Raw genomic sequence first — 24,587 nt, 5'->3', positions numbered from 1 at the left:
AAGTTCAGATTACGTTTTGGCTCACATTATGTTCCTGTTGGACAGCACTGCTCTAGACTAAGACCACATTCCTCAGAACGGTAGTTCAATGCAACCGACGTGTCTGATACGTGCTAGAGCCTTAAGAAGTCAATTCATACTGGATGTAACCTGTGGCAGCAAAGAGCTCTACATGCGCAAAGCAAAAGAGCTTGATAGACGCCAGGGTGCTTCCTGCCACACCACCATCTTGCACGTTACTTCCCTCACCTTCACGTACACATTCATCTTTCTTGAGCTGAAGTTCTCTTCCCAATAAAACGTGGCTTGGTGACTGCCACTCCCTAACTCTCTGGCCTTGATGTCATCTCCCGCCCAGCCCCCTACTCCGGTCACACCGCAGCCACCCCTGGCAGTCCACACCCAATACAAATCCCCCCAGAGGTTTCCATTGCCTTATTTGATTTTCACTTCCCCCTAACCAAAGGTGACCACTTATTAGACCAGATCTGTAGGATGGGAGGATGACGACTCATCTCCGCTAACAGGTGAAATCGGCAAATTCTTGAATTGAAGCAACTCACGTCTCTTTACGGTCTCAGGTCCCATTTCTTTTCCCTCGTTGACTCCGTGGAATGAGATGCGGGAATCAAGTTCCCCTCCAAATAGCCTCATCCCTTCTCCGCCCAGGTACACGTGCAATCAGACGCAAGGGTGTTTATGGATGGTGTCAACAGTGCCGTGCCCACGTGGTCCAGCAGGCTCATCAAATGCTGGGGAGCTCCCCCCGCCCCAACCCCTCCCAGCAGAGGCCAGACACACAGGGCAGGTTTGGTGGCCACAGACCACCTCCGAAGAGGCCACGGACCACGGGATGAAAACTGTTACTGCTGCCCAAAGCAGCATGAATTTAGGGCAGGGCAAACCAAAAAAGCAGCCTGGGGTGTTCATCTCAGGGTGTGCCGGGTGAACCAGTGGTGTTATCTAATTCGGAACACACCCCGGTGGGACTCAAGGCACCTGAGCCGTATAGGATGATGCCTTTCCGTGTTTCAGAAACAGGTCACACGAGGTGATGTAATACACGGCCCTCCCCCCCGAACAGTGAAATGAAAGGGCAGAGAACGTTTTACAGTTGTTTTATTTAACAAAAATGACGCCAACGTCTCTATCTATATACAAATGTGTTTCAAAACTAGAGCAGCAGACACAGAACTGTTAACGCGGGACTTACAATAATGCTTAAAACGTGTTATGCAATATTTTGTTTTCTGCTCATACTGACATTTACACATTCAAAAACGATTCCAAAGGCCGAGCCACATCACATCCTCATTTTCTGGGATGGTTTATTTAGTAGGTCGTAAAGAAACGTGATGGAGCTTTTTAGGGTTAATATACTGTGTTCAGCTTAGTTTAACAAATAGCACTTGGCCCATAGTAGGGTCACAAAATGTTTGGGGCTGGGGATAAAAATTGGGGTAAAATATGATCTACGAGACTGTGAGGTCATTTTTGAGAAATTTTCACTTTGTCATATCATAACTATAATAAGATCATCTCATTTCTGACCCCCAAAAGTTAAGAAACGCTACCTTAAGAAGTGTTTAAAATGATTTTATTGGTAAACACTATTAACAAAATTTCATGAGTACAGGTCCTTCAAAATCAAGGTAGGAGTCCATAAATACTCAGCACAGTTCTACCCCTACCTTGTCCAATTTTGTTAGAAGTATTTATTTCATGACATTTGCCTACATGTTAACAAGCTATCTGCTAAATAAAGTTCTTTATATCGGGAGGACAGACATGTTTTGCTTTCTCATTTTTTATGACTTTCAGGAGCCCTCTCAATTCCTTAAAAAGTACTGTAGTTCCAGAAATCCCCCCAAAAGCTTAGCTACACAGTCTACTCATAAAATTTAGCTCCATACGAGTACATAAGCTGAGTTTTAGGTAATACTTGAAAAACAGTTGGTGCTGCGAAGTATAAATATTTCATGTTGACACTTAACACTCTGACCTGATTCATGGTCATCTTTCCTGAAAGGTCACGGTCTAGCCTCTCAAGAAAGATGCTACTAAGCAGTGAGGTATAGAAGGAGGAAAAAAAAAAAAAAATCACAGCCTTTTCTTCTCTCAACATCTTAGGAGCCTTCTAGCTCCTGGCAGGTACGCATCTACACATGGCTGACACTGCAGAATCCTCTCCTCTGGGTGGAAAAGTGAGCGGTACACAGGGTCCATTTCCCAGAAAGCACCAACTGGAAATGCATGGGGGAGGAAATACTGTCATGAAATGATCCTCAGCGGTTTCTACTCCTATTTGTTCATATAAATCAGACTCATCACTTGTGCTTTCATTTGCTAAAAATGAGACCACACCATTATAAAAATGTGCTTCCAAAATAATTTCTAGAATATAAAACGTCTTCTATTTCTCCAGCCCACATAATTTTGTTATAAAATAGGAAAACAGAAAATCAGCTACTGCAGTTTTTATATGGTAAAAAATATTTATATGTGTACACACAAGCATATATACACATACAAAAAAAACCCAAGTTTTAAATTTCAATAAAAACCAATTAGTCAACTTAATGATTATGTATTCAATTATACATAAGAAATGTTGATCTACATTTCACTTGAGAACTACAAAGAATTACCATCCCACATCTATCAGAAGATAATCTTTCACACATGTAAAAAAAAAAATCGTAAAATTCCGACTAACCAACACAATGGAAATCTCACTCAAGTCTTTTGCAGACAAAACGGCCCCCCATTTCATTTACTGCACTAACCAATTCCCTAAGGAAAGAGCAGGCTTAAAAGGAAGAAAAACACGGAGGTGGGGCTGCCTTGTGGTCGTCCCTTTAGGGTTCTGTGTGATGGTTGGTGCCTGAGCGGGCAAGTGAGGAATAAATCCAGTCCGAGCTCCATCTGCCAGGCCATCTATCTGGGAGGAACTCTTCCTAACGCACACGGAGGTGCTGTGTGGACCAGCCGTGGTCCTGGCCTTTGTCGGTGGAGACAGCGGTAGATGTTCTTGAGAATTACTACCTCGGAAAGGTGGGTGAGAGGGACAACGTCGCCATGACCGTTGAAAACCAGGCATACTTTTCCTATAACCTCAACAAAGATGGTGAGATGCTTCCCTTTTGCTGATTCTTGCTTGTTTTTAGCATTTTCACGAGGGAAAGCCTTAAGGGGACTCAAAGGCACAAAAGGAAGGGGACAGGAGGTGAGCAGGGAAGCATCCTACTCCGTAGGAGGGTCTGTTCAGGAAGTTGGCAAAGGGAGAGCAGGATATGAGCTGGGGAGGGGGGCAGTGTCTGTGGAGGAAGTGTGTGCAGGCTTCGCCCGTGGTTTCGCCCGTGAGTTCTCAGACGAAAACTGATAGTCACGTTAAAGTCATAACTACCTGCATCACCCTACCTTGCATGGTCTTCCCCAGTGTCACCTATGTCACAAGACGCCTGTTCATTCACATTTTAAATCGGCTTATGTTTGTGAGGGTGGTTAAGGGCAAACAGCAGCCTTCGTTCTAGATCTTTTCTGTGACTTTTTTTTTTTTTTTTTTTTTGAAAAAGGCACATTCCCTCCTCAACTGTCGCAAACCAGGATGTTTAAAAAGAAAAAGAAAGCAAAGGTTTGGAAATGTTTCTTTCCTCCCCTAACGTCTACTGTAGTAGATTCAGGCAAACCTTGGAATCATCCTTTAAAATGGCCAACAGCAGCACAGTGCTCTGTGCTGTAAACGACACAAGTACTACAGAGGGGGTGAGGAATTTAAAAGAATAGCCATTTTTCTATAACCGAATTTAAGGTAACAAAGTAGAAAGTTTAATTTCCATTATGCACCAAATAGCACATGACTTAATGACGGGATGGCTGTGCACACCACCATCTGGGCTTAATCCCTCAGTAGCATGTGTAAAACACTCTAAACTCACCCTTTTGAATAGATTACAACAAATTTGTATCTACTCAGTAAAAGGGGTGCTACACAAAGCAGTCTCAGATCCCAGTGGAAATCTGCAAGTTTCACTTCTCTCCAGGAAAACGCCTGTACGTGGATTTGTGCGTAATTTTAGGGGCCTCAAACACATTCCAAGTTCCAGTCACTTATCTCGGGTTAAGACTCCTGGCTCTCAACATTCCTACAAGAGTTCTGAAGAATTGATGACTTTCTCATCCCTACAATCTCTATTTCTCCTACTGAGTCAGGGAGGAGAAAAAAAAAACAACAAACTAGAATAAACTAAAAGTAAGAAAAACAATTTGCTTCAAAGACCACTTTTTACTTATTTGCCTTTGGAGGAAAGAACATCCCAATCTCTAGTAGCTTCTATCAAATGCCGTTGGCCATGACTCATCCACTCTTCCTGGTCTTCATACAGCCGCCCACAAAACCAGCACTTAAATATACACTGGGATGAGTCATCAGGCAAGGAATCCACCACCTGGTAGTTGTTTTTATGAACTTTTTTAAGTTTCATTTTCAACATCATTTGCCTTTTTATTTGATTGGCTTCCTCCACATTCTGGTAGGTCAGGCGGACGTGATGCCGTCTGATGCCTAGCTGACACCTAGTCCTCTCTGATAAGACGACTTTGAGGACGTTGCCTTTGTACTTGTTTATTACCTTCATCACATTGGTCACTTCTGGTGAGTCAACGTCAGGATGGTTTAACACAATGACAGGCTGGTTCCGACGGGGGCATTTAATCAACTGGTCTGGTTTAGCTGCTATCAGTCGAAGTTGTCTTGTGACCTGAAAAATTGAAGGATCCTTGAGATAGCGGCTGGGGTCAGCCTGGATTTTGGTTTTCTTCTTGGATGAGTTCACTTGTTTGGTTTTATTTTTACTTATAGGAAGACTTCTGGGGAGCAGTTTCCCTTGCTTACTTGGTTCACTGCTTCCTTGGTGACTGTGTAGGGGGCCAGTTTTTTTAGGCATGGTGCTACAAGTAGCACTCTCTTTCCTTGGTTTTGGCCGAAGAGGTATATCAAGATTTTGGGACACATCTACTGGCCCACTTTTACTTGTCAAAGACTGTAAGTCTGAGTCTGTCTGTCTCACCGGGCAGAGCGGAATGGGTTTTATTAACTGTGTCTCACTGCAAGGTATACTGACGGGTGCTTCACATGTAGCCTCTATAATGTGGGCATCCTCAGAAGAATTAAGAACCCTCAACACAGCCCCTTTGGGGATCAATACTGGAGTAGCAACATGGGCCTTCCTGGTCACTCTGCTTTCAGTTTTCCCATTGCTGTCTTCCATAAACTGTGGATACATTTGCTGATGAGTAAGCTGTCCATTAATAGCGCCGTCATCCTGAGGTTTGGGGAGCGTGCCTGTGGAATAGCCGGTGCCAGTAAACGACACGTTAATTTCGTGAATACCTTCAGGAGCAGCTTTCGAGGTTCCCTTCGAGGCCTGCCCTACAGAACGGCGATGTGCATTATTTGCAGACAAAGATGAAGGCTTGCCACAGGATTCAATTAACTGAGCTATCTTTCTGCGCAAGAGTTCAATTGACTTTATTTTGGACGTGGAACTATTCCATTTAACACCTTCAGGGACATTTTCGGACCCAGAGCTCAGAGAAAATACTGACGAGATGACCGGGCCATCGAAAGAGTCTTTAGTCCTTTCTGGATTCTTTAGTTCCAGGGGTTCCTCCCCAGGCGGCAGAGCCCTGATGCTATCTTCTCCAGGTATACTTAGGTGTAAATACTCCCTTTTGCGTTGAGAGGCAATCTGGCCTGTATTTGAACCTGCCTTGTGTTCCTCTGTCTGCTTGTCCTTCAGCTTCCTGTGGGAGGGAGCCATTTTTGCAGGAACACTAATCTCATTTCTAGATTCCAAGTGATTTGTGCTCACAGGCAACAAGCCCTGGTCTCCAGAGGGCACAGCTGCAGGTGGTGCAGCAAGAGGGAAGAACGAGTGTGAGTCGCCGTGTAAATGTCTTCTATCCTCAGTAAAAGAAACAGCAGCTTTATGTGGAAACGGGCTTGATGCGGTTCTGAGACCATGTAAAACACTGTGTTTTACTATAGCTGATGGAGAATGACCTTTGAAGGAGAGAGACGGAAGGGCCGGTCTATGTGGATACATGCTACTTTTTTTCTGGAAATCCTCCACTGTATCTGGGTTGAGGAGGGATTCCCCACGGTTGTGCACACGAGAATCTGACAGGAAAAAGTCGTAAGACCTCACCCACTTCATATTTTTAAGTTGTTTCTGAACCGCAGAATGGAGATTATCAAAGCCTGCGAGTTTTCCGACATTCCCTTCAATTGGCGGTGGCTTTGTATGTCCTGCAGAAGCCATTTTTTCCCGTTCGGTTGAACCCTTTTCGCTAGTCACACGCTCAGAACTCCCTCCCTCAGCCCCGCTGGCTTCAGGGCGGTTACCTTCTTCCAGAGGAAACAGTTTCAGGACGAGCTGCTGGGTTCCATTGACAACCTTCACATCCATCAACTGGGCTAGACAGTTTGCAGGGACAACTAATTCCGCCGGAGCCACGACTGTTAAGGGCATTCCCGGCTGCACGGGCTCTTTTGCAGGGGACAGCACTTCCACCTCCACGCTTTTGTTCTCAAACAGACTGACCTCGTTTGGCTCCGACAAGGTCACTTTATTCGGAACACACACTACATCTTTCTGGTGTTCCTTGGATTCAGGCAGCAACATGATATTGTGCATTTTGTCCTTATTTGTATGGAGGGAGAACCTTGAGAGTTGATCCGACAACCGATTTTGAAACGCAGTCCTCGGACTGGGAGCTTTTAAAAGCTCTGCGTTTTGTTTGGATGCGCCGGCTCTTTTCGGCTCCAGCTTGGCTACGGTTTTGGGCGGCCGCTTTCCACCGGCCCTCTCGTGCACTCTCCTCCTGTGTTTGACGATGTAGTCGTTTCTGATAGCGCCATAGTCGCAGTACTCACACTGGTAAGGGAATATGCCCGTGTGTTTCACCAAGTGCCTCTGAAACTCCCCTTTTGTGTAGGAAATGTAGCTGCAGTGAGAACAGATGAATTTAATCTCTTCATGTTGAAGCGTGTGCTTTTTGTACTGCAGAGGGTCCTTTGTGGAAAATCGACATTTATCACAATAGTATTTGCCGGGCTTAAAGTTCCTTACCTTAAATTTGTTACTGACGGAACCTGAGATGGTCTCAGCTTTATTTCCTACATGAGCTGCACTGGGATTACTGTTCACAAAATGAAAATGGGAAGAAGCCATGCCAAGGTTGCATGTGAAGCAAACATACTTGTCGTCCTTTTGGCTTTGCCCAGTACCCTTCTTCGGATCTCGAAGTGGGATTCTGTGGACACTTTTGCACTTTACACACGTAGCAACCGTCATCACGGCAGCCTCCGCCTCTGAGCCTTGACATAACAGAGCCTGCGCTTCTTGTCTGTCTGGTCGAGTCGCTCTATTAGCATTAGGCTGTTTGGGTGACATGGTCAAGGAATTCTGTGCGTCGTTCACTTGTGTGGTATATAACTGCTGTCCGATATCCTTCATCTTCTTTATCTGCATTTCTGAAAAGAGAAATCCAGAGAGACTTCACATGATAAAATCCTTAGGGGCCATCCTTCATTTCACTTTGTGATCGGCAGAGAAACCGTTACTTCTTGGGCGCATACTGCGTCCTCCTTTTTAATCCACCACCACAGTAGGTGTAGGATCCCCAAAAATGGTTGCTTCCAATGCTCTGATATTCTGGGCAACACTGAAGGGATAAAAAGGAAATCACAAAGCATGATTAATACATGAACTTAAGGCTTAGTTAAGCTCTTTCACACTTATTCTTGGCAATTTTATGTTAAATCTTGACATTCTTTCTTACACACACGTTGACAGTAAAACGTCATCCAACAGAACTGGGAAATCACAAGCCTAAACTGGAAACATTTTTAAATTCAGCCCCCCTGAAACTCATCACTTTAAACCAACCATAAACAGGCCAGGAGCAAGGAAATCACAGTTGTCATTCAGAACAGTCCTTGATACGTGGACATATTATTTTTAGGTATCATGGAGAGCATCCCAGCAATTTCACAGGCATAATTTCATATTTGCCTAAATAAAACCTTGTATAGGAGGATGCTATTTCAGTTTTGAAAAAAGTTTTTTTTTTTTTTAAGTATGTTTATTTTGAGAGAGAGTAGAGAAGGGGCAGAGAGGGAGAGAGGGAGAGAGAATCCCAAGCAGGCTCTGCACTGTCAGCGCAGAGCCCGACACAGGGCTGGGACCCACAGACGGTGGGATCACGACCTGAGATGAAACCAAGAGTTGGACGCTTAACCAACTGAGCCACCCAGGCGCCCCAATTTCAGTTTTTAAACACACAGGTTATCAAGTGGTGGAAAGAGCCAGGGCTTCGGCTCAGGTGTCCGTTTGTTTCTACATGACAGCTAATTGTCAGCTTGGATTCTCAGCTCTTTTTCACATGCTCCATCTGTGTTCACAAATGGTAAGAAGTCAATAATACACTGGCAATATTAGGTGTACACAAACTGAGTCTTTCAACATCTCACTGAGCATCTGTCAGGTGCCAGGCACTGTTCTAAGTGCTGTAGGGTAGTCAGCAAAACCAAGTATCATGAGGGTATAAGAGGGGAAACAGGAGATACATTTATTTCTTAAGTGGTGGTAAGTAATTGAGAAAAATATACCATAAACGAAGGCTAGAGGGACTAAGTATGTGATGAAGTTGAGGGCTAGCATGTGGAGGGGTGGGCAGTCAGGAAAGCGTCCCGTTAAGCTGACATGTGAGCACCGACCTGGGGGCAGCGAGGGAGCGAGCACTGTGGCTGTCTGGGAGAAGGGAGTTTCAGGCAGAGAGGAAGCCAAGTGTTGTGGGATGAGGGCCTGGAGCACCAGAGGAATGGCGAGGAGGCTGAGGATGGAACGTAATGAGCAGGAGGGGAGGAAGAGGACAGAACGGTCAATATGGTCAGAGGTGGGGGGGTGGGCACTGGTCAAAGAAAGATCTAGCACACAGTACCCTAAGGATGTGGCTTTTCCTCTACATGAACCAAATAAGCAGGGGAGACTGGAGCAGCGACGTGGCCCAATTTGATTTATATCCCAACAGAGCCCCTAGCGGCTGTATGGGCCAGCGTCCGCGAAGGTGGAATGACAGCAGCAGGGGACTGAGGTGAGAGGCGGTGGCAGCCTGGGCTGCGGAGGGAGACGCGCAAATGTCCCTATACAGTGAGTACCACGATCTGCGTGACATGACGCGTTATTCTATAAAAACACTTAATCACCTTTAACTGCACGTTCTTTCTTCAGAATATACAGAACTAGGAGCCAAATAAAAAAACACTCTAGCTGGGGATCAGCTAATAGCCTTTCTTTTATGACCTTATAGACACCAGTTCAGCCTTCTGGGCCTGTTTTTTCATCGGGCAACTAGAATGAAGGACACTTATCCTACTTCTCCCCCAGGGCTGCCTGATAATGATGTAAACTGGCTTTGGTGAAAAGAGACCCCAGTGACACTGCTATTTGCCACTACTCAAATGACCTCAGGTGAGCCACCGATTCGCATCAGCTTATTCACGTGCCTTCATCTACATGAGTACAGTTTTGTCATTTTCTTTCCAAGTCCTCTGAAAACTCAGATGTGTTGTTCCTCCTGACACTGAAGACTTGAAATCTCAGACCGGACCGTAGGATCGCATGCTTAGCAAGAAGCAGAGAACATCCTGATGGAGGAAAGTCCCTGGGAATTAACCAAGCCAGCCGCAGTGGCTACGGAGCACAGGCCTCTTGGAGGTGTTTCCACAAAACCATCTCGGCAGTTATTCGGCATTGAGAATCCGCAGGAGCAAGTGCCAACAGGAAGCGCGAGGCTGTGCTTAGCAACTACGGTTTAACGGGAGGTGCAACGTCTAGGCCTGTCCCGGTTGCAAGGATCTTCCAGGCCTCTAAACCTTTCTCAAAATTACGTGATGTTTCTACACTGGCAATTCCCTCCGTCCGGGTGATGCCAGGCTTCTTCCAAACAAGTACAGTCTCTTTGGCCTTTGACACTTGTGTGGCTAATCACGGGGTAAAAGATGTCCGTGCGCCCCCGAGACAGAGGTGAATGGACAGAGTGGCAGGCCGAGAAGTAAGATGGCTTTGCTGCTGGCACCGCACGTGGGCACACCCGAGTGACAGGTTCCCACGCTCACTCCCTCTTGTGCAGCTCGCTCTGTCTGGTTCACACAAGGCACAAGCACCTGGGAAGCTGGGTCCTCTTAGCAAATCACTGCCCCAGGGGCTGATGACCAAGGCTTACGTGGAGTGACAAAACGCCATGTGTGCACCTGATCCTGAGAGGACACTGGGTGAACAGTCAGCATCAGCTTTGGTGTTGACCTCCCTTTCACACTCATAATGCCTTGATTACAAAACCTCTGCATTTGACCTCCTAGGACAAGAAACATACTTATTTTTTTTTAATAACTTAGGAGGGTTCTCAAAAACTTTTTTAACAGCATTAAGTGAGCTTTTTAATGCATAATTATCTGCAGCATCAGCCAAAGGCGATGGGCGCACAGCATAGAGAAGAGGCACAGTGTGTCACAAACGTGTTTCCTCGAGACTCAGTCTTGCCTCTTCCTGCAGAAAGGCCTCAGGGCAGCATTCGCTGCTGGTGGCCTTCCCTTCTGACTTTGAGCTCACTTGTCCTGGTTTCTTACAGATTTATCATGGGGACACACAGAGACAAAGACTGAGTTTGTCAAGACACCAGCTCAGTGACGCAGAGGCCTATAAAAACCATAAAGGTTGTCCGAGTTCTCCTTAAAATGGCAGCATCTGACTTCCAAATACTAGAAACACCAAACGCTCAACAGAATTAGAAGAGAAAGAAATAGTAACGTTACTTAAAGCTACAGATTCTGGAATCACCGTACAGGGACTTAAATCCCAGTGCCATCCCTTTGTAGGTGTGTGACCTGGGGTAATCTGAATCCTCTGTTACACAGTAAACAGTACCTATTTCACTGCTGGTCACAAGGATTACACGAAATAATATGACATACGGTGCTGAGGTTAAGTCATCATACATCGTAACTGTTGATTTCTCCCTTTTAAAATGAGGAAAATAGGGGCGCCTGGGTGGCGCAGTCGGTTGAGCGTCCGACTTCAGCCAGGTCACGATCTCGCAGTCCGTGAGTTCGAGCCCCGCGTCAGGCTCTGGGCTGATGGCTCGGAGCCTGGAGCCTGTTTCCGATTCTGTGTCTCCCTCTCTCTCTGCCCCTCCCCCGTTCATACTCTGTCTCTCTCTGTCCCAAAAATAAATAAACGTTGAAAAAAAAAAATTAAAAAAAAAAAAATAAATAAAATGAGGAAAATAGAAGAAACCATGCCAATCTCATAAATAGTCAAAGGGGCTAATATATATCTCCCTCTTTCTTCACTGCCTTACGACTGCTGTTTCCAGAATATTTGCTGAATCTCATTGCATGACTTTAATTACAGTTACTGGGTTGTGTAGCTGAAAACACAATTCACCTCTGGGGCAAGACCATCACCCAGCCTTAGTGCTAAAGTGGCTGGCACGAGAGGATGCTTGAACTACACACAGAGTCCTCACTACAGCTCAGGTGTACGTATAAGCTACTTACCGGACTACCCGTTTTTGTTCCTCTCTGAGCCCAGTTAACTCCCGAAACAGCCCTGCAGCAAATGCACGTTTACAGGCCAGATGTTCATGTGAAGACAGGCTACCCACTCACATCACGTGTGTGCGACACAGGTCATCACAGACGCTTCTGCTCGTGAGAGGTGCCCGCCAAACTCAGGATTAGCTGCCTACCTGCCTCATGTTTGGACGGAGAGGCAGATTTACGGAGCTCTCTCCAGAAATCCTCCCACTGAGGCTTCTGCCACGTCCATTGCAAGGGCAGGCATGCGGCTGCTGTACCCGCCAAGATCAACGGGAATGGAGATGGACAGTCTGCAGTTCAGACTCTGGTTCTGTCCCTCTTGCCTGGGCCCTGGGGCAAGTGATTGCTCTCTGTTCACGGTCAGGCAAGAAAACAGGTTTTGCTATCTTCGGACTTAAAGGGTGATCAGGAGAGGGAAACATGATTAACGTACGCAAAGCACTTGCCCGTAGCACATGTGCTCAAAAATTTCTTGTCCCTCTTGCCTACTTTATTTAGTCATAACAAAGACCGGTCTAACAAATTTTGTTTCCCAGCAAGCAAAATTTTAAAGCATTCTACCTCAAAGGGCCCAGGAGCATGTAGACAAGTAACACCTGATCAGAAAGAAAGGAAAAAAAAAAAAAAGCAACATTAGGCATGTAAACAGCTAATACTGCCCAGGTAAAACAGGGTTTAGGAAGAAACTGCGACCTCACTCAGCAAGTACTTCTTCAGACAGTGACAAAGAATCAGAACTGAACTGAATGGGTAAATAGTTCTAAAGAAGGAAAAACACCAACCAAGTATTCTTTTTCTTTTTGCCACACTACTTGGCACTTCAAAATGACTGAACTGCAAACTGATGGCCCCTGAATGACCAAAAAAAAACAAACCACAAAAAACTTCCAAATGTTGCTGGCAAAAATACAACCTTTGGGATTCTGAATTTCCCCTGGGTGGCAGAATGGGGCAAGAAGGTTGGACAAGGAAGCCCCTGTTCTGACCCCTCTGCTTTCCAGGTGAAAAGTATAATACAGTAGAAAGGACAATGGCCTTGTGATATCAAGAACAAGGTTCAAAACCTAGGTTTTTGACTTTAACAGCTGGGTGATTCTGGATTTGTTAACCCCTCCGGAGCCTGAGTGTTTTTTCACTTGGAAAGTGGGAATAATAATGCCTCATTTACATGCTGATGTGGGGAAGAGGTATATGCAGACAGCAGGTAATTTTATGCTAGGCAAAGAGTACATGTACTGTTAAGAAACAAGTCAACATACTTTTGTAAGATTCCTTTGAAAATAGAAGAGTCTGTAAACTCCTGAGAAGCAGCAAGTCTTAGTTTAACAAATCAGCCTGATGAGATAAAGGTCTCTGGCAGCAGGAGGTTCCCAGGGGGGCTGGAGGCCAGGATCTTCTCCCCAACCCCATTTACAAAGGAGTTATTTGGGGATTGAGCTCTTCAACTGAGACTAACTACATTAGAAAACAAAGTTACGATAGAGGTTTTCCTTAACAGTTTAAGAGAAGACCTTTAAGAAGATATATATATATACACATACATATATATGTACATATATGTATGTGTATATATATGACCAGTGAGAGAGTTTTTGAAGTATAAAACTTATAGCTATGTGGAAAGAAGAATGTTAAGGGGAAATTATGCTCTTGTTAGCATTAAAAAATACAAGGGAAAAACAAAGTAGTATTACAAGCAACATTACACAACTGTGTGGGACTAAACACACCTAGGGACTCGAGGTCTCTAAAGGTGATAAAATGAAGGACACATATATTTTTGAGCCCCTCCTCCCCCTTTTTTTGCCTTAACAACCGAATTTTGTGGATGAAATGGATTCAGGGTTTAATAAAAAGTATAATCAAACACAGACCTATCACTACACCAGTGATCATTAACCTTGGCTGCATTAGGGTGACAAATTTGTCATCATATGCCCGGGATGTTAAACTTATTTTTGAAGGCAGTCCCTGGGATGGTCACTCTACTGCACACCAGGATCACTTGGAGAGCTTTAAAAAAATAATGCCTGGGCCCCATGGTGAGTGTGGGAGGCTCTGAGAGTTTTAAAAGCTTCCTAGGTGAATCAAATGTACAGCCAAGGTTAAGAACCACCACCTGCCATTACAGGTGCAGAAGAGTGTGTGGGAATGGCAAGAATCTTCTGACCGTCCTCGTGCAATCTTTTATACACCCGTCTCAGCCAAGGGTGCCGGAGATGGGGCAAGGACACTGCCTTGGACGGGAGTGGGTGGCTGGGGCAAGCAGACTGGGTGCAACCCTTGCTGAGCCATGTGACCTTGGAAATGTCATCACTGATACTCGCTGTTAAGCGTGTAACGACAATAACCGCTTTACAGGTTCTTACACGTCAACGTTCCTGGCAGGATGCGGGCACAAAGAACATAAACCAGGACTGTTTCACCCCCACACCTGACACAGGCTGAGGTCCTGAAGGGGTGTCAGGGGAGCTGCAGAGCAGTCGTTAAATGGGTGGCCTCAGCGAAGTGGTAAATGCGGATCTGTCAGCGGCTGGCTGTGTTTGGCGATCCTGGTGCATCTTGACCCACGTCAGGTGGAAGGGGTGCTGGGTGCCTGCAGAGGCACACGCATATGTCACCTCACATTCCTCAAAGTACGCCTTCCATCATTTGCTTCTTCTAAGATAACAGATCTGGAGAAGCCGTGTGTCTTTTCCAAGGTCACGGAGTTGGTCAGCCGGTGTCTAATCTAAATTCTTTGCTTTTCTGCTAGCGGGCTCTGTGGGGCTGGGAACTGAACTCACAGACAGCAGCTGCTGCCACTTGGGTAGTGTTCTTACTTCCTGCCTGGGGCCGCTGAGCTGCAGAGGAGTCAAAAGCATGGCAAGTTCCAGGGCTCTTCCTTCTTTCGAGCCTTGTCCTCTCCGGCGCCCCGGCCCCATCCGGCCTCACTTTGGGCCTTGGCACAGGCTTCCGCACTCAGAACCCCCTGAGGCTCCACGACACTGCACAAAATGCCCTGCGGAAGCCAGGCACTTGGATGTAAGTCCTGGGTCTTGTGCAGCCTTGGTTTCTCTGAGAATTTTCTCCTAGAAAATAAGAAGGAACCCCGAAAATGCTTCTCAAGCAGGGATGTGTGGCAAAATAATACAGGAGCTTAAAATAAAAAGGAAAAAAAAAGAAAAAAAAAGGTTTCCTAGGACTGAGGTGACCGAATGAATCAGCCGGCCTTTTCCCTGAGATGATCTGAGGCAGGCACTTTACAATTCTTGCCAAGTGATTCTGCTGCCTCACCACCCCACTCCACGATGAGAACATCTGATTAGAGTCTGGGTCCCTTCAGTCCCAGGATGGAATCTGGAAACTGCGATTGGCTGGGCTGCATATGTGAACAAAGAAAATGAAGTCTACCCCAGGCCGCTTGAGAACAACCGAGACTGGGAAGCCGCACTGTGAGGACCTTGTTTGTCACAGCCAACAGCAGAGGGCTTGGCAAAGGAGACATGCCATACATATTGAAGGAACGAATAAACGAGGGAATGAATGAAAGAAAGGTCAGCCTTCATGGCAACGATCATAAAAATGTTCTCTGTTCTTCCTCTTGCCTGAAAACTGGCCCAGATCCCCTTACTTAAAGCAAATGCCCTATGGGAGATGGAGGTGTTTTTTAAAATTGGTATTAATGAATTTTTAATAGTCCACACTAGTTTGACGTAAACATCAAGGGGGAAGCTCGATAAAATACTGCCCTCCTTTGTGTGGTGTTTTCAAAATGCATTTGTAATGAACGTTATCAGCAGAACAAAACTGGGTACACACAAAAGTGTTCTTTTTCAAGGCTATATTACATCCTGGATAAAAAAAAAAAAAATCATTAAAAAAAATTCATCCCAGGTGAAAGGAACATGGATATCAGACAATTAAAACAGCCAAACGTTCTACCTGCCTTCTGAAGAGACTATACGGTATTGGTTTCTAGCCTCCATTTGCTGGGCTTCTAGAACCCTTGGCCAGAATCTCCTGTTATACACACACATCACACAGGCTGGGATGAACTTCGTCTATGTGACTGGGAGAAAACTCAAGAGCCACATTCCTATTCTCTCTCCCTTCCTCTAGGAAAGTGCTGCAAAGCTTCTGGGGACCCGTGTCTGGTCTTACTTAATCTTGGTGACTTCCAATCTAAACTTGAGAGAGAGAATCTTTAAAGGTTCTAACACATTACAGGTTAGCCGGGTAGGCTTTCTGAAACAGGACAAAGTGCTATTTCACTTTTTCATTAATGTTAGGCTGATATATTGTTCGTCATCGCACTTTTAAAAGTCGGGGTTGTCGTAACGGGGTACGTTTACATAGAGGGACTGAAGTGTTCTCCTTCATTGTCTCCTTTGGCTTTCCCTTTCCGGGGAAGAAATACTCATTCTTTTGCAACCGGCCTGAAACTGCCCAACAAGCCAAGGCAACAAGAGAAAAAGGGCAGCTGGGCTGGGGAGGTCCCACAAAGGCTCCCATCAGCATCTGAACGAATCAAACCTTCACCATCTCCCCTCCCCCGAACCCGCCCCCCCCCCCCCCCCAGCCCCCTACTCCGGCAAACGATGCAAAGGTCCTCCACGGACAAGTCCGTCCCTGGACACACGCCGCGAAACTCCCAAGGAAAGACAATGCCAGTCCGGTTTTCAAGTTTATTGTTGGCACACTCACACCGATGGTACACGTTATCCGAGGCGAGTCCACGTCTAACAGCGTGGTGCTAGGAAGGGGGAGGGGAGAGGGCGCGGGAGCAGGGGCTTACGGCGTGGTCTCCCGGGGCCGGCCCGTGGCGGGGCCGCGGGATCTCCGCTAACCACCGGGAGTCACACCACGTCAACGCTTACCTCCGAGGCCCGCAGGAGGCTTTAAAAATGGCCTCCTGACGACACTTCCTGCTCCCAGCCGACCGGTAGAAATCCTCGCAGGCGATGCATCATTTAAAACGCTGGGGGCGGGCGGAGGAGGCCGGCGCGGCGACTCCACACCCGCGGCACCGTAGCCCGCACGCCGCCGCCGCGGATCGCGACCGGCGCGCGGGGAGGGGGGGGGGGGAGGCGAGCCTGCGGGGTCGCGGCGACACAAAGGGCCCGCACCCCGCCGCCGCCCGGCCCCGGGGTCTGGGCGGCCCCGGGCCCCCGAGCCGCCCCCCCTCCTCCGTCCCGCCCCCGTCCCGCCCCGGGGACTCCGCGCCGCGCCGCCGGCCGCCCGCTCGGCACGCGGGGCTGCGGCCCGCACGACCCGGCCCCGGCTGCCCGCCCCGTCCCGCCCCGGCGCGGCCTCGTCAGGCCCCCGCCCCGCGCAGCGCCCGCGGCCCTCTCCGCGCCCCGGCCCGCCTGCCCCGCGCGCGAACCCGGGGCCCTCGCCCTCCGGCTCGGTCACTCACCCGGCCGGCGGGTCCCGGCTCCCGGGAAGGGGTGTCTGCACCGCCGGCCGCAGGCCAGCGCCGCCGCCGCCGCCGCCGCCGCCGCCGCCGCCGCCGCCGCCGCGCCCGCTGTAGGTCCCTACTCGGGAGGGGGGGGCGGAGCCGGGCCGGCGCCGCGCGTGCGCAGTGCGGCGCGGAGGCTCGGCTGCGGCGCGGCTGGTGTCCGAGGTCCCTAAGGCTGCGCGGGTCGGCGCCGGGTCTCCGTGCCGCGGGGCGCCCGAGACGGAGCCGTGCCCGGGTGTTGGGCTCAGGGCTCGACCCAGCGCGTCCACACCCACTGCATGCAGCGGTCGTGCTCAGCCTGCATGCAGTGCCCGCAGGCTCAGGAGCCTCACTGCAGAAGGAGAACCGATCTACTTCCATCAGCGGCCCGGCGGACCGTTCGTGAGCGCCCGCTGGGTGCCGGCGCTGGGTCCAAGCCCAGGGCGCGGTAGCTCCCCGCCCTCGTGGAGCTTGAAGTCCAGCAGCGAGCGAGTGAAGGCGAGAGAGACAAGGAGCCCAGCTCTTCAGCCTCCAAATGCCTCCTCTTGTGAAAAAGCAGCCGTGAATGACCTGGCCTTGAGTTGGGTTCGAATCCCGACTCCTTTCCATCCTGCCTTTGGGACCTTGGGCGAAGAGATCCCCTGATCCCCTGACCTCTCTGAGGCTCGCAGTTTCCGTTACTAAAGGTGGAAGAGGTCATACCTGAAGCCCAGAGTCTCCTCTATCACGTACATGGTTGTCGGGGCCAGACGAGGCAACGATTGCGGGAAAGCCTGGAGACGGTGTGAGCTCATTTAATGCGTGTTTTGTCCTGCTGCTTGGACGCCGATACCATTTGCTGGGAACCTCCTTCCACCCCCGACACACGCGCACTTTTGACCTTTCGGAAAGAAAGTGTGCCTAAAATAGATCCGTCTCTGAGGAAAGAAGGGGGCCAGTCCCAATAAAAAGTGACTCAGACGTTGCTTCCTACAAAATAAAAGTGCTTCCTAGGAAGGGCAGACTGTGGCAGGGAGCAGCAATTTCTCCAGGAATAACCGTCAACAGTTTATTTCAAAGCTCCGGAAGGAGCAAGGCGGGATTCCAACACCTTCCTGTTGGAGGCCAGAGGTCAGGGTGCGTGGACGTTGGCCAGAAGCAGGGCGAAGATGCAGGGCCGGGGCGATTCTTCCACACGAAGTGGAGTTCTGGAAGACCCGTGTCAGCCACAGGACCGGCAGCTAGGCAAAAATGTCCCCCCCCCCCCCCCAACTGAAATAACAAGAGCTGAGCAGAGAGCATGCCGACCCAGAGAGGGATCACCGACGGCAGGTTCTTCCCCCACTGCTCTTTGCTGCAATGCCGGACCTTCGTTCCTGATAAGGGAGCTTCCTGGTTCTCTGTCTTCTGTGGCTCAGAAAAGCTAGCGGGCCTTTCCTCACAAAAACGCATTTATGTACAAAGAGTTCATATCCATAGGGCAGAGAGTTCCAGCTCCCTCCAGAGTGGGATGGCCTTGGGAAGGGCACCGCAAATCTAGCTTGGCCACTGCCTAGACATCGCTGGTGGCCAAAGGCGCTAAATGCAGGAAAAACCCGTTAATTCTAGGTGTTGGAGAAACAGAAGGCTAGGCATTAGAGGATTTTCCCTAAAATGTAGCCGAATTGTCACCTCCCCTTTTAACTTCCACTCCTGCATTGCAGCTCTAGCCTCTGGAGTCACCCCGAGTCGATGGACAGTACCACTGGCTTTCCCGGAAAGGTTTCTGGAGTTAGAGCTGGTTATAAATCCCAGCTCAGGCAAGAAGCAGCTGTGAGTCTGCTCCCTAACCTGTGTGAAACTCAGCTTCTCATGTAAAATTCAGGGAACAATAGGACCTAGCTCACAGGGCAGTTGTCAACATTAAACAAGAGAAAGCAGGTCAAGGCTTAGCATAGTCCCTGACAGATTTACATTTCTCAGAAGCCCACATTCAGTCACATAAAATGCTTTGTGGACTGTCTGGAAATGGGGGTATTTACAGCCTGGAAAAGGGCCCAGCTGGAATAGAGACCACTCCCATAGACCCCCTTAAAGTTGACATACTGTCCCCTCTTTAAAGCAGGGAGAGTTCATCTGGAAATGTTACTGCTGGCCGTTCAACCAGGGATGTTCTCCCCCTTCCTGTTTAGTTTGCCTAGTCCTTTTTCAGTGTTCCATAGATCACCTCTGTTACAGGCTGAATCACGTCTCCGAAAAAAGAGTTGTTAAAGCCCTAATCCCCAGTGAATGGAAATGCAAGTTCACCCCAGTGGATGTGACCTTATTTGGAAACAGGGTCTTTGCAGACATAGTTAAAATGAAGTCATTAGGTGGGCCCTTATCTAATATGATTGGTGTCCTTAAAAAAGAAGAAATTCAGAGAGGCGAATGCCCTGTGGAGACATAGAGAAGCATGGGGAGAAAGGGCCATGTGAAGACAAAGCCACATGGGAGTTCTGTTCCCACAAGGCAAGGAATACCTGGAGCTGTCAGAAACCGGAAAAGGCAAGAAAGGAGCTTTCCCTATAGCATTCCGAGGGAATAGGGCCCCGAGGACACCTTGATTTTACACTTCTAGCTCCCAGAACTGAGACAATGAATTTCTGTTGGTTACAGCAGCCCTAAGAAATGAATTCAAGCTCCCAGATATGATTACCTAACATACAGGAGGAGGCAAGACAGGTAAACAAAACCAATCATTGAGTGTAAGGGTTGGGGGCGGATGTTCATTCATTTACTTACCATTCAACCAACATTTACTTCGATCAGGCTCCTTCGGGGAACATTTGTTTTGTCAGGGTGGGGGGTGGTGGTAGACCCTGCGAGGGGCAGAGTTGTGCATGTTTGAAGGAGAGAAGGAAGAACAGTGCCGATCTAGATCGTCCTGGGCACTTACAAACTGTGATCTTAGGAAGTCATTTACCAAGATTCTGCCATTGAGGACCCTGTGGCTCAGAGGAAGGTACTTGACCTGTGTGCCTCAGAAAAAGGCCAGGTCTCTAACAACCAGTTTTGGAACTCAGGTCTAGTTGCAGGGGGGGAGGGGGGGCGGCAGGCAAAGACATGAAAATCTCTCAGGCATTTCATGACTCTGCATAAACAGGAGCCCCAAGGAAGTGGCTTTTCTGTTGTTTAACATATTTCAGAACGATCTAGTGACTTCTTTGAGCCTTTGTATGCTCTCTTATGAAAGCGGGAGAAAGACCTCTGCTCCGAGTCTCCAAGGTCTTACAGGACTGCTAAGATACTCAAATTCGGTGCTCCTCCCATACCTGGGGCACAGGGAGTGGAGACTGCAGAGTCCGAATCCCAATCTCATTATTTTTCTGCAAGGGCTGTGTGACCTTGGGCGAGTTACTAGCGTCTCTGAGACGCGTTGTATCAACTCAAAAGGGGGCGGGGGAGCACCCGACGCCAGGCTCAGGTTCCAGCCACCTAGTGCCCCCTGGCGGCGCTGCGTGCTTTTCAGGCGCCACGGGCCGCACTCTCCCGCCACGGGAGCCCCCCCTCGCAGGAGCGCGCGGTCGGGGAGCCGGGAGCCGCGAGCCGCAAGCCGCGCACCGGGCATGCGCGGCCGGTAGAGCCCCTCGAGGCAGCCTCGACGCCGCCCCGGCCCAGCCAGCGAGGGCCGGAGCTGTAGTACCGCCGGGGGCCGGTGGCGTCGCTGCGCGGCCGGCCCTAGGGGTCCGGCGCTTGTAGAACTCTACCCGGCGCAGGCGGCTCTGTGCTCACCCGGCGGTTGGCCTGGTAACCTGGGCGTCCCAGCCCGGGGGTGGGGGTCGGGGGGCGATCCCGCTCCTTTGGGGGAGGGGCGGGGCCTGGACTCGCCGAGCTGGCGAGATAACGGGGGACTCCGAGCCTAGTGGCGTGCGCTCTCGCGACCGGCGTTTGCAAAGTTGCCATTTACCCAAAGGCCAGATGCCTGCCTGGGGATCCCGAGGGTGGGGCCGAAGGAGTCCCTGATGATTGACAGCCTCCCACTCTTCGCATTTTCTTAGACTTGCAAGTAAATGGGAGCCGCCGCCTCTGGGCTGTGAGTCCCACCAGGGCATGTGTTCGTGACATGGCTCTTTTGTTCATCACTGACGCACCAGTCTGGGACAGGCCCGGCTTGCAGGACTGCTCAGCGTCCCTTGCCTAGACCAGGGGTAGCCGAAGCCTGATGGGGACAGCACGTCCCCAAAAAAGTTCCCCAGGGAGGTACAAAAGGGAGGACAAAAAGGGAGAGGAGCGCTAGCAACGTTCATAGCAATTGGACACAGCTTCGGCATCCCAGCTGGGGATCCTTGGAACAAGGTAGGGGAATGTGGGTGGGGTGTACTCTAATTCAAGTCGCTCATGGCTCGGGCTGCCTTCTGGCCGCTTGCAGTGGACGCCTGGGTGTTCCTGAAGGATGGGGGCGGGGCGCGGGGGAAGACCTGGTCCTTCACCGCAGATAGTTCTAGGCTGCTGGGATAGCCTGCTGTCTCACCTCCCTGCTTGCACTCTCATCCAGGCTGAGGCAGCCAGAGTGCTCCTTCCACAAAGCAAGTGGGACGGAGCCACTCCCCAGCAGAAGGGTCCTCGCAGGACCCTCCAATGCTGTCTGACTTGACCTCCCGCAGCGTCTCTTCCTCGCCCCTCCTCACTCCTGTGTTCTGCCACACTGGCGACCTCTGCAGCGCTGAGGCACCGGGTTTCTCTTGTCCCAGGACCCTTGCACATGTTCCCTCTGTCGGGGACATCGCTCATCTTTCTCCTCTCAATTCAAAAACCACCTTCTTAGGGGCCTTTCTAACCCTTTAATCTCCCATGGTCATCACCTCCCCTCGCTCCAGCGCATTCCTGTGTTTTGTTCTTTGTAACAAACTGAAATCATACTTGGGTCTTCTCATTCTCCCACAGGACAAAAGAAGTTATTGGCTTGTCTTGTTCGCATTTATATTCCCAGCGCTGGAGGAGAGGGCCTGGCCCTCAATAGACACCCATGCCCGTTGAGTTTCTATCTTGGTTTGAGTCACCACAGCAGGAAAGCAGACTTGGAATCCCCAGCTGTGCATATTGGCACTTAACTCTTTGTGTACGCTTTCATGTCTAAATGTTCTCATCTGGGAAATGATGAGGATAGTAATAGTATCTGAAAATGAGATGAACAGACTTTGTGGAAGAGGCAGGGAGATTCTCAGATGGAGAGCTCTGGGTGATTTAGCTACTGCATCAGTCGGGATGGGCTAGGTTACGCCGCAGCAATATACAACCCCCAAATCTCGTTGGCTTAAAAAGCCGTCGGTTTATTTTTCACTTTACACTTTATGTCCACCATGGATTGCCAAGAACTTGGCTCCTTGACGTCTTTAGTTCAGAAGCCCAGGCTGACAACAGCAGCCACCAACCGATGCTTTGCCAATTGCCCAGGCGAAAAGGAGAGTTCGGCTTAATAGAGTACTCTTAAATGTCCAGCGAGAAGCTCTCAGAAGGAAAGACTCAAGTTTCATGTCTTGCTTGTAGCTAGGTGTGATCATGTCACTGGGCTCTAGTCAATGGGAAAAGTAAATAGAGCTAGAATATGCGTAACATACAGAAGTGTTCTTTTTTTTTTTTTAATATTTATTTGTTTATCTTTGAGCGAGACAGAGTGTGAGCAGGGGAGCGGCAGAGAGAGAGAGAGAGAGAGAGAGAGAGAGAGAGAGGTAATTCCAAGCAGGCTCCATCCTGCCAGCACAAAGCCTGATGCGGGGCTCAAACTCACAAACCGTGCGATCGATCATGACCTGAACCGAAATCAAGAGTCGGATGCTTAACTGACTGAGCCACCCAGGCGCCCCCAGAAAGGTTCTTAAAGAAAGGGCATGCAATTCTTTGTCCCTTCTTCATTCTGCTGGTCTGAATAAAAGGATGAAGAAACAATGCTGGAGCTGGCACAGCCCCTGTGAATCATGTAGCGAATATAACTTATGGAGGAGTAAGTAACGAGGTAGAAGAATGAAGGTGGGTCCCCGAGTATCACAGAACCACCATACCTGCCATCTATCTGTTGCTTCGCCCCCGGCTGAATTTCAAAAGGGAAGTAAACTGCTGTTTTGGATTAACTGCCACAGAAAAAGCTTCTGTGAACCAATCCATGGTTTGGGACAGGAAAGGATGGGAATGGGCCAAGCATGAGCCGACATGGTATGGCAACGGAACAGTAGGTGTTGGATGCTCTGCCAGTTTAAATCAGCAGAAGCAACAACGCCGCGGGAGAAGCCTGTGGAGGAAATAGAAGTAATGTTTCTCTTTCCAACCCAATCGCTTCAAAAATCTTCAGATATGAAGTGAAGGCCAGTGCATCTCCTACTATCAGTGGGAGGCTTCCACTATTTTTATTGTAATCTCAGGGTCAAGGGTGATGTATCTTCTTTTCTTTCTTTACAGCTTTGAGAGCTCTGTGTGCAGATCGTGGTTCCTGAAGGTCAGAGGAACTCCTTCCGAATCAGCTGGTATGTCATTCACTCCCCTGAACATTTCTCCCCAGCAGGATGGCGGTCAGTCTCAAGATTGCTCAAGTAATTAAAAATGACACAAAGGAAAAATTGTGTCCAATATTATAATATTATCCAATTTGGCTTTACATTTATTGGAAATAAAGACGACGTACACTGGGAATGTGTTATTTGCAGGGAAGTGCTTGCAAGTACCTGTCTAGAAAATCTTTTTTTTTTGTCATTTATAAATAAAAATGTGAAAATTACAGACAGCCAGTCATGAAAACTGTTATTGATGGTGCTGCAGAAGGCACTTTGCATTGTGATCTTTATTTTGAACAGATTTTTTTTTTAAATTTTTTTTTCAACGTTTATTTATTTTTGGGACAGAGAGAGACAGAGCATGAACGGGGGAGGGGCAGAGAGAGAGGGAGACACAGAATCGGAAACAGGCTCCAGGCTCTGAGCCATCAGCCCAGAGCCCGACGCGGGGCTCGAACTCACGGACCGCGAGATCGTGACCTGGCTGAAGTCGGACGCTTAACCGACTGCGCCACCCAGGCGCCCCTATTTTGAACAGATTTGATTCTCAAACCAAAACACAATACCTGGTTTTTATTTTTTAAAAATTTTTTTCAACGTTTTTTATTTATTTTTGGGACAGAGACAGAGCATGAACGGGGGAGGGGCAGAGAGAGAGGGAGACACAGAATCGGAAACAGGCTCCAGGCTCCGAGCCATCAGCCCAGAGCCCGACGCGGGGCTCGAACTCACGGACCGCTAGATCGTGACCTGGCTGAAGTCGGACGCCCAGCCGACTGCGCCACCCAGGCGCCCCAATACCTGGTTTTTAGAATATACTGAATTAACTCCTATAGGATGGAATTCTAGAATTAGAATTGCGGATCAGAAAGATATATTAACAGAGTTTGCCAAGTTAATTTCGTAAGTGCTGAAGTAATTCCAGTGCCCGTTGTTATTAACAATTTATAGGACCTCCAGCTTGGCTTTCTGTCTTCTGGCCCCCCTACTAGGACTGAGTGTAACATTCTTCTCAACT

The 24,587-nt window shown here is 48.8% G+C and overlaps 1 protein-coding gene and 1 long non-coding RNA gene across 5 annotated transcripts in view; one reads left to right on the top strand and one right to left on the bottom strand.

Annotated features, from left to right (window-relative positions):
• Window positions 1-1,102: 1,102 nt before the first annotated feature.
• On the bottom strand, window positions 1,103-18,101 carry ZNF518B (zinc finger protein 518B). 3 transcript variants are annotated; one of them, XM_086705445.1, is made up of 2 exons: window positions 17,787-18,101; window positions 1,103-7,728 (listed from the first exon to the last, which is right to left on the bottom strand). In XM_086705445.1, the coding sequence occupies exon 2, from the start codon at window positions 7,533-7,535 to the stop codon at window positions 4,290-4,292; it is 3,246 nt and encodes a 1,081-aa protein (XP_086561571.1). In that variant the 5' UTR covers window positions 7,536-7,728; window positions 17,787-18,101; the 3' UTR covers window positions 1,103-4,289. The 3 variants fall into 3 exon arrangements, with proteins under 3 accessions (XP_086561571.1, XP_086561569.1, XP_086561570.1); XM_086705443.1 differs by lacking the exon at window positions 17,787-18,101 and adding an exon at window positions 17,064-17,224; XM_086705444.1 differs by lacking the exon at window positions 17,787-18,101 and adding an exon at window positions 16,525-16,747.
• Window positions 17,154-24,587, top strand: part of LOC147582114 (uncharacterized) — a 27,219-nt gene continuing 19,785 nt past the window's right edge. The window contains exons 1-2 of one of the 2 annotated variants that reach the window (XR_015250595.1): window positions 17,154-19,766; window positions 23,478-23,542. This is a non-coding gene — a long non-coding RNA (uncharacterized LOC147582114). Of the gene's footprint in view, window positions 19,767-20,922; window positions 21,381-23,477; window positions 23,543-24,587 lie in introns of those variants that run through there. The other variant, XR_015250594.1, reaches the window with a different exon arrangement.

This window comes from Puma concolor, chromosome B1, assembly GCF_028749965.1.
Source record: "Puma concolor isolate L17-30 chromosome B1, mPumCon1.1.hap2, whole genome shotgun sequence".
NCBI classification, from domain to species: Eukaryota; Metazoa; Chordata; class Mammalia; order Carnivora; family Felidae; genus Puma; species Puma concolor.
This window is presented reverse-complemented; position numbering and strand designations above follow the sequence as displayed.

Excerpts from the sequence above, each read along its gene's own strand:
- ZNF518B (XM_086705445.1), bottom strand. The coding sequence starts at position 7,535 with ATGCAGATAAAGAAGATGAAGGATATCGGACAGCAGTTATATACCACA.